At 36.0% G+C, this 10316-nt stretch overlaps 1 protein-coding gene across 1 annotated transcript; it reads left to right on the forward strand.

Annotated features, from left to right (window-relative positions):
* The first annotated feature begins 25 nt into the window (after window positions 1-25).
* On the forward strand, window positions 26-10316 carry LOC149831289 (hyperosmolality-gated Ca2+ permeable channel 3.1-like). Its single transcript, XM_090012983.1, has 5 exons — window positions 26-106; window positions 7200-7475; window positions 7759-8585; window positions 8689-8944; window positions 9806-10316. The coding sequence occupies exons 1-5, from the start codon at window positions 26-28 to the stop codon at window positions 10154-10156; spliced, it is 1791 nt and encodes a 596-aa protein (XP_089869109.1). The 3' UTR covers window positions 10157-10316.

Below are 10316 nucleotides of genomic sequence, written 5' to 3' on the forward strand. Positions count from 1 at the left end.
ATATTTCTGTTTGCAGTATTGTAGGATGCCGTGGCGTGATGCATTGGTTACGATGTTACAGGTCCAGCCGTTTGATCCTGAGTCTACCCAGCTGGTTCACTTTTTCGTAATTTTTTTCTTAGGAACTTTGAATCTTTTTTTGTGTTGGTCTGTTTGATCAATAAGTAAAGAATGATAGATTATTGGATCTTTGAACTTGTTTCTCTTGTAATTTATTATTTATTAGGGTTTGGGATTGGATTGGGGTCACCTCGGGTCAGTGAAAATCCTATGGGCTGGATTGGGGGCTCCTCAATTTGATGCGAGTTGTAACGGGTTGAATCAGAACAATGTTGATTCTGTGTAAAAAGTCCATGTATCTTCATGGGAATTGAAAAGTTTTTTGAACTTAAGGGATTTGAAAAGTCAAACTCCTTTCCCAAAAAAGTAACTTTATGAATCCATCAAATTTACCTTTTTGACTTAAAAAATCAATCATATATTAAAAAATATTATTTTTAAGGCTTTTTTTTTAGTTATTTTAATATGATTGAATTCATCTACTGTTAACAGCAATTAATTTATTGTTAGATTAATCCACATATATATATATATATATATATATATATATATATATATATATATATATATATATATATATATATATATATATATATATGAGAGTAACAGTGGATGCGGACGTTGGACAAGTATGCACCGTTGATCTGCGCACGCTGATTTTGCGCAAAACAAGCATTACAACTGAAGGGCCTCTAGTGGTAGAAAAGACAGCACCTAAAGGCCACTTTTGTGTAAAATTTTTTTGCACTGCTGATTACGCATGCCATTAGTGGCACAACTGCGTCTAATAACATCAGATGAAATGAGCGTCCAATATTACACCCTTCCTATATGTGTATGTGAAAAATATATGATGGTTTTGTACTATGATACCTTATGGTGGTGCACACTCTTGTTTGTGTTTGTATGAATTTAGCCACGAAATGATAGATCTAATGATGGTTTATTTACTACATTAACATGTTTTATTGTGCCTAATACTTTATAGATCTTATTTTTTATAGTGAAAATAGATGACTCACAATTCACCAAAATAAGGATAGTTTAGAAATGACATCAAACATCATATTTCAATCAAGTTTAACATATAGAAATAACAAATAGAACATGTTAAACATGATCCAAAGGTTAGATTTTGCATTTGGAGCTTAAATCTATATAACTCAAGCATGTACCATTATATATTTATATATTGCTACAATCCATTCTATTTACAATCAACTTAGCAAATAACATTTTTTTGTCGAAAAAACATGATCCAAGGGTTGATTTCTACTAAATTTGGCATGTTGAACATGTCTATGAGGTTAGATTGAATAAAAAAAAACTCACATTGATTTCTACTAAATTTGGCATGTTGAACATGTCTATGAGGTTTGATTGAGTCAAAACAACTCACGTGACATTCCCACTTGACTGTAGGTATAATTGTTTGTAGAATATATATATATATATATATATATGATTCTCAAATTTAGTTCTTTTTTAATTGGCCCAAACTTTTTTAATGCTTTTAGTTAATGTTTTGAATTTTTAGCAAAACCTTTAATTTTCAACATGGTAGCTAAGACTCAGCCCAGTCAATGATAAACTCAGCGAGTGTTAGCTGATTCAGCCAAGTTTGGTCCTAACCGAGTTATGTAACTTTTTTTTACTTTTTTAGGTTCCAATCTGAGTCAACTCGGGCGAGTCACGAGTTGACTGGCCGAGTTTTCCAATTATGATGAGCATGAGGCCCTGCTCAAGCTTGGCTCATTTATTTAATTGGACAAGTTCCAACTGGTCATAGACGGCCCGGTATGGCTTGGCTTATTGTGCAGTCCAAATTCTACTCTCTATATATGGTAAGGTTATAACAGGATTGAGGTGGGTAGGTGGGTGGGGGAGGTGGTGGTGGTGGTGGTATCATCAGGACTTCTTTCATTCAACTTCATAAGAAGTTTAAGGAAGACCGAAAGGAAAAAGGGGGCGAACTTTGTAAACTGGTTCAAGCTTTATGACCATTGCCTGATGTGACAATCACCAAAGATAACATGTTATGTAACGAATTGGCTACAGTTTATAGTACCATTGTATAGTGAATCTCATAGGTAGAAGCATTATTTGATTAATTGACCACGTGGATGTGTTTAGCATGGTTCATTTATTAAAAAATGCACTTTGAATTGAGTGGTTTTGATATAAACATATAACTTTGTTAATAAAAAAATCTTGACAACATAGCAAATTTGGGAGTTCCGATCGGGTACTGGCACAAAATTTGTGCATTAAGCACCTGATTGCCCTCCATCATGCTTTGCCCTGTTCCCAAAATGGAGGGTGATCAGGTGCTTAAGGCACAAATATTTGTCCAATCATATTGCACCTAACCTTTTCATCAAATTTGGGCAGCCTAAATCTTATGGGAAATCCAATTGTTTTACATTTCTCATGTTTTTCCGCAAAGTATCGGTAAAATAAATAATTTAAATTTCAAAAAATATAGTCTTTGTGATGAAATGAAAAATGCATATATTTCATGAAAAATAATCATTAAAAATGTAAACATCATGATATTTTATAGTTGAATGGAAATGTTGGCGACTATTTTGGAAATCTCACAAGAAATTGTTTAAAATGTTAAACCAATTTCTGTTTTTTCATGTTTTTTTTTTTTCAAAAAAAGATAATATGTATCACTGGTTGTGGACTAATGTATTTTGTAGCCCTCAAAAGATTTGTTTTTACCATGATGTTTTTACTAAACAAGCCATATAGATAATATCCATTTTACCAATGAGTTACACCTGAGGGTATCCAATATTTTCCCGTGAGATTATTTATGCCCTTCATGCTCTTTTTGTGTGTGACTCCATTTATGCTCTCTCTCTCTCATAGACTTCTTATTAGGGAACATTATGTAGGGTAATGTTTGCTACCTTGTGGGTATGGAACCCCTAGTAAAAAAAATGCATTATTTTTTTTTCCAAAGGTTTTTTTACATTAAACCATCTGGATGTGAAATACGTATTAAGTTTAATAAAAACTGGCGTTTGGATCATGTTTTTTTTTTTTTATGTACGTCAGATTTTACCAGGATTGAAAAATCAACACCACGCAATCTACCAAAATTTCAAACCTCAAAAGAACTTTTTTTTACAGATTTGGTCAAAACAGCCTCTCTCTCTCTCAAACCTGAAAAGAAACATTTTTTTTTACATTAAAACACTATATCCAAGGGCCTATTACCACTATTGGAACCATGTTAAACGCAGATTTGGTCAAAACAGTCTCTCTCTCTCTCTCTCTCTCTCTCTCTCTATATATATATATATATATATATATAGGGTTCCTTACCCATACACGACGGTAGCTAATACCATCCTCACTATGTAAATTAGGGGCATCAACGGGCCTGGTTTACCTAGAACCGATACAAACCAAACCCTACAGGGTCCAGGTATGGTGATAAATAAGAAGACCTGATTAAGACCCAAGTTCAGATCCGAAGGTCCGATTAATACATGGACCTGGTTATAGTTTGTGAAATTTTATACTAGACACAGGCCCAACCCGAGCTCCAATTAAAACCCATAATTTTTCAATGTAAAAATGATAAAAAAAATATGGTTTACCAGGTATGGTCCGGGTTTGGTTCATGTAGTTCTTATTAGGTCCAGATATGGTTTTTCTTATAATGGACCTGATTAGACCCAGGTTTGGACCCGATACCATACCTGAAAATCTTATCCAAATCTGGTTTCATTTGGATCCGAATTAAACCGGTCCCGTTGACACCCCTAATGTAAATAGACTTTGTCTATTAAAAAGTGCTAGTACCAACAAAGCCATTCGCGGTTTCAATCACCATGGATCCGCACTGTTTGAAGGTGGTTTTTTTTTAATCCCATGATAATCACCTTTTGGAGATTTTACCACATACAAGAAGTTAAGATTACATGGTTACAAAGTCATAATCAATCAATCAATCCTTGCCACTACTTTGATGAGCAAACTGACGAATCAATCTTTAAAAGCTCATCAAGCATTGAACCAGGTTGGGAAGAAGGTGTCGACGAGGGAGGAGGAGGAGGGGTTGGCAATGAAGGCTGGTCTACGAGAGTGGGAGCGGGTGCAGTCAGAGACATAGTCAAAACAACTGGGGGTGAGGGTGACAAGGGCGCTACACCAACTGAAGGGGTAGGTGGGGGAGTATGGGAGATACCATAGGTTTAAGAAAGGGAAACTTCTCCTTGTAAAAAACAACCATACGCTCAATTTCATATCTAAACACAAATATCCTTTATGCTGAGCACTATATCCTAAGAAAAAATATTGAGCGCCACGAAAATTCATCTTATGAGCTTTAGCAAAACGAATCACCACCATGAGCAGCCATGTGCCCTCAGGACCTTTATAAAACTTGAAAATCCTACATTGAAGGGCCCATGGCTAGATTTGTCACCATGCTTAGCAAGAAATAGAATTAGAAGAACCTCTGGTATGCTGATTTTGAGACAGATTTTGTCCACCAGCATTAAACGACCAGTTATCATAACCACCACCTCGATTTCTAGAGAACCGACCCTTATTGATTTGCTTCTTCTAGTAAAAACAACCGCCAGATTTATTTCTGCGGCCCCTACCGAATTGCCTTTGGGTATATTGGACAGTAGGAGTCACAACTTCATGTTGTTCATTCACACTAAGTTCAGCTTCATGAGTCAATAAAAGTTTGAACAGTTCATCAAGAGTAACAAGATCTGAATGGGTATCAGTAGATGTCCTAATAGAACCATATTCTGCAACAGCAAGACCAACCAAGAACTGCATGATTAAGTCCTCATTTGAGGCTGGTTTGGAAGCAAGTACAAGTTGAGATTCAAGCACTTTTGCTTTTAGAAAATAGGACTATCGTTGCCTTTCTTAAGATAATGAAACTGACCTCTCTAACTGTTGAACATGAGCTCTAGATCAAGTAGCATAGTACTTCTTAAGAACCATCCATACCTCATAAGTAGTCAGGCCAATCACCTAACTATGAACCGTCTCACTGAGAGAGGAGACCAGCCAACTTAACAGAAGTTGATCTTGCTGATGTCATTGAATATAGGCATGGTTTAAAGCAGGTTTTTTTCAGGTTCAGCCGGTTTAAACCTCTTTTTTTGGCAAGGATTAGATTCGCCGATAAAACCAATGAGATCATAGCTCTTTAACAAGGGGATGAATTAAGATTCCCAGAACAGAAAATTATCATCCGATGATTTTGTAGTAAAAAAATATTGGAGATTTGTAGAAGCTGGTGAGGCACCTGATCCATTGGTAGTGTTATCATTCTTTGGAGGATCCATCTCCTTCATATCGTCTACAGCTCTGATATCATAAATGACTTGCATGAGAAGAAGAGAAACAGACACAAACTCTTAACGTGGTTCAGTTCCTTTCGAGAACCTACATCCACGGTGGGAAACCTCACACACTCAATGGAGAGGTGGCCTTGTTTTCATTGATTTTACAGGAGGTTTACAATCACCAGAAGATTCTTTCTTAGGACTCTTATCAATTGTAAAAGTCCTATCACAATTATGAATAGATTTAGAAAGGGAAACTAGATTTCTATCTTCATTAGCTTCATTACATGTCTTGTTTCCTTCAATGGACACCTTCACATGATTCTTGAGGTCTCACGTATCCTCCACACTTTCTTTAACAAGGTAGATGTGTTAAACTAGGAATGGAGCAACAGGAGCACTGTGAAGAGATGACTCATTGGAACAGAGAAAATATTTTATATGTTTTCTTCTTTTTTCTTTTCCTCATTAAGTGACCAACAGAATTCTTAGGGTACTCGTGCATAAATGTAAGGAAAAACATAGAATGTAAAAAAGAAATCTATGCAAGACAAAAACTTGCCCTTGCAACGAGACTCTCTCTCTCATGGCCCTTTGTGAACAAGTTCACCACAAACTTATATCCAGCACAAAATTATACACTTGATGCATTTTCAAGTTAATGGTAGTTTTGATGCATCGGTTGTCTATATCATGAGCATTTTGATAAAAAATTTAAATAAAAATGCACTAAACAATGTTGCATATTTCCATAATATTGTAATAAAATAACTAATTTCTTATAATGATGATAATACGTCAAAACCATAAGATCATTTTTTTAATTTTTTGAGGTTACAAATTTATGGATCGTGAATCTTTATATAAAAGGCAATGCAAGTTAACTCTCTCTCTCTCTCTCTCTCTCTATATATATATATATATATATATATATATATATATATATATATATATATATATAAACACTAGAATATGACAACTAATGTGTGAACCATGATTTTTATGGATTTTTTGTTCTCTTCTCTTGAATCTAACCATAAGGATGTGATCTACATGTATGGTTTTATAAGAACCCATTATTGAATCATTCTATTTTGATGCATAAAGCAGATGTTTTAAGGCTTTAAAATCAGTGGCTCATAATCTTCATAAATATTCAAGTATTCAAAAATCATATTTTTTCATCAAAAATACACCATCCAATGGTTGATTCCTAGCAACTCACCGTGCCAAGCACATGCACATGGTTGAATTTGCAAAAAAGTATTGAAAATGCCCATATTTCTAGTTCTCATGTTCTAGTGACTCTCTCTCTCTCTCTCTCTCTCTCTATATATATATATATATCAATATATATATATATATATATATATATATATATATATATTATGTGCATCAAAACCGTAAGATCAATTTTAAATTTTTTTAGGTAACAAATTTGTGGACTTATGAATCTTTATAAAAGCCATGTATCTCTCTCTCTCATATATATATATATATATATATAATATTTGCTACTAATGAAGATAAGGAACTAATGAGCTAGAAATCATAAGGTGAAGTTGTATCGACTCAATCTAAACACATAAATGTGTTCAACGTGGTTTGTTTGCAAGTATCAAGCCTTGGGTTGTGCTTTTCTAATGTAAAAATGTGATCTTTTGAGTGACAGAAATTTTGGCACATTTTGAGCCGTTGATTTTTGGACCCTTTAAAAACCTAATTACTTGTCATCATCACATGATTCAAATGCAATACTTTTTCCTATCATGTTTCTTTGTTGTGAACTGGTGTGTGTTCAATACGCAGCCAAAAAGCTCCAGGATGTGGGCACATTTATTAGCAGTTTACTGGGTGTCGTTTGTTACGTTTTACATACTATGGAAAGCATACAAACATGTCTCTGAGCTAAGAGCGGCACGATTAGAAGCGGATGAAACTAAGCCCGAACGATTTGCAGTACTGGTTAGAGATATGCCTTCTCTTCCTCCAGAACAAACACGTAAAGAGCAGGTCGATTCATATTTCAGGAGGCTCCATCCCGATTCTTTCTTTAGATCTATGGTGGTCACTGACAACAAAGAGGTACTACTTTTCTTCGCTCCTTCCTACATGGAATATGTATAAACTAGGATCTTGCTAAGAATCATAGTTGCCGTTGTTTTTGCCTTTTCGGATCAATCTGAACCTCTAGATGTGTTTATTATAGTTTACTCGGTAGAAAACAAAAACATGTATTAGATGAGGTATATTCAGGTTCAAATTTGTTGAAGAGATTTAAAATCAACAGCTCATGTCTCACAGTGACAGAATATTCAATCAAAACATGTATTTTTAGTAAATAAGCAATGACAAGTATTTATTACAGGCCAACAAAATATGGCAAGAGCTGGAAAGTTGCAAGAAGAAACTTGCTCATTCAGAAGCCGTGTTTGCAGAAAACCCGAAAACTAGGCCGCAGCACAGGACTGGATTTCTGGGACTCATTGGTGAGAAAGTTGACACGATCAAGTACTGCAACCAGAAAATCAAAGAATTAGCTCCAAAGTTAGAGGCCGAACAGAAGACCACCGTCAAGGACAAGCAGCTCGCTTCTGCTCTTGTGTTCTTTAACAGCTGGCGAGCCGCTGTATCTGCCTCCCAGACCATCCATGCACAGATGGTCGAAAAATGGACGGTGACGGCAGCTCCTCAGCCTCGTGAGTTGCTGTGGAAAAATCTATCCATCCCATATTTCATGAGGCAAATCAGGCAGTATGTGATCTATGGCATTGTATTCCTCGTCATCTTCTTCTACACGATACCGATGGGATTTGTCTCTGCATTCACCACTCTTTCGAATTTGAGGAAGTACTTGCCTTTCTTGAAGCCAATTGTCGACCAACCGACGATTAAGATGGTGCTGGAGGCTTTCCTGCCTCAAATTGCCTTGTTGGTGTTGTTGGCTATCCTGCCAACGATTTTCATGATTTTGTCAAAGGCTGAAGGGATCCCTTCACGGAGCCATGCGGCCAGATCAGCGTCTACCAAGTATTTCTACTTCACAGTGCTTAATGTCTTCATTGGGGTGACACTGGGCTCTACCCTGCTTACCTCATTTAAGGACTTCACCACACACACTGACAAAATTGTTCCCACACTTGGGAAATCTCTTCCTAAAAGCGCCACCTTCTTTATTACATTTGTTGCCTTAAAGTAAGATTTTCATTTTCTGAACTCGCAGATTTTTCCATTTCATTTTCGATTTCCTGCTCCTGCATAAAAAAATTAATGGTGGCTTGTTCATTTTTTATTTCAGGTTCTTTGTTGTCCATGGGCTTGAGCTCTCTCGCTTGGTCCCATTGGTCCTTTACCATCTTAAGAGGAGGTACCTCTGCAAAACCAAGGCCGAGTTGAAGGAAGCTTGGGCTCCTGGGGATCTTAATTATGTAGCTAGAGTTCCCAATGACATGCTGATAGCAACAGTTGTGATATGCTACTCGGTAATTGCACCAATGATACTCCCCTTCGGTGTTGTGTACTTTGCAATTGGATGGCTTTTGTTCAGAAATCAGGTAAGGCTTGAAATCTTTGCTGAGTTTTTGCTTTCCTTTTTCTCTTACTTTCATCATAGTGATTATTAGTATATTTTTCACTGCATCTAGAAATAAATACAAACAGTAACTTCTAAAAGTTGTGTTTGGCCACTGAAATTTGTGATTTTGACCAAGGTCGGACCTTGCCACGCTCACCAACGTCCCTAGCCTTCTCCTAAAAGAAGCTCAGAGGAAACCCGACTTTGATTTTGTTGACTGAAAAAAACATGCTACTATAGTACGGAAAAACATATTCTATCATGAAATATAATAAATAAAGTGCTCTACCAAGTCCTAACATTGAGCAGACCAAATCATAATTGAATATATTCTGTTCTAAAGGTTTTTGAGAAAAACAGAAAAGAATCATGATATTTTGAAAAAGTTCCAAATTGAAAATATCATGATATGTTTGTGATATTCTTCATTCATTTTTTTTTACTGTACTTTATTTTAAAGAAACTCTGAGAATTTCTTACGGAAAACCATTTATTTTTATATTTTCAGGGAAAGCCTCACCAAGTGACTACGAAACAAACATTAAATAAAAATAACAATAAAATCTTCTAGTTCTTAGGATTGCCTCTAAAAAGCACTTCGGGTCTGAAGGCTGAATCATCAATCTTCCAAAAGGGCTTAAAAAAACGCAACTATTAAAACTAAAGCATGGTCCAGAAAATAACTAATGTCCAAAACTACAATAAGCCTTATAGCACGTTCAAGTTTGAAATATAATCATTGATACCACAAACTTCACAGAAAATCAAGACAGCTATGAACAGATTTAGTTACTTCTATTCACAGAGCAGAGTTGATTCATAAAACTTTCTATGTATGCAGGCTTTGAAAGTGTATGTACCCTCCTATGAGAGCTATGGACGCATGTGGCCGCACATTCACAGTCGAATTCTGGCCTCTCTTTTGCTTTTCCAATTAACCATGATTGGTTTCTTAGGAGTAAAGCACTTCAATTATGCACCGTTTGCTATACCCCTTCCGATTCTGAGTGTAATCTTTGGCTACGTTTGCTATAAACGCTTCTATCGATCGTTTGCTTTCATTCCACTGGAAGTTGCCTGCCAGAATTTGGAGGAAGAACCAAATCTGGAAGCAGTTTTTGAGGCCTATGTCCCACCATGCTTGAGCATGGACAAGTTTGAAGATGTGGAACAAGGTGGAGATGCTCGCTGACAGCTAGCCCTCAAGAGTAGGCCCAAGCATATATTCATCCGTGTAGTTGTAGTACCATCTTGTGTAAATGTGTAGGAGCATTTTTCATGTTTTGCCTTTTTTAAACTTTCTATGCTTCTTTCGAGAAGAACCCAAGCTGTATTTCTGTTTGTGGATATTC

This window comes from Nuphar pumila, chromosome 7 (genome assembly GCF_984573655.1).
Source record: "Nuphar pumila chromosome 7, dmNupPumi1.hap1.1, whole genome shotgun sequence".
NCBI lineage: Eukaryota > Viridiplantae > Streptophyta > Magnoliopsida > Nymphaeales > Nymphaeaceae > Nuphar > Nuphar pumila.

Bases quoted from the DNA above. Each gene is read 5' to 3' on its own strand.
- LOC149831289 (XM_090012983.1), top strand. From the start codon at position 26: ATGCCGTGGCGTGATGCATTGGTTACGATGTTACAGGTCCAGCCGTTT. The intron at 7,476-7,758 runs GTACTACTTTTC...TATTTATTACAG, and splicing joins TGGTCACTGACAACAAAGAG to GCCAACAAAATATGGCAAGA. The intron at 8,945-9,805 runs GTAAGGCTTGAA...CTATGTATGCAG, and splicing joins GGCTTTTGTTCAGAAATCAG to GCTTTGAAAGTGTATGTACC.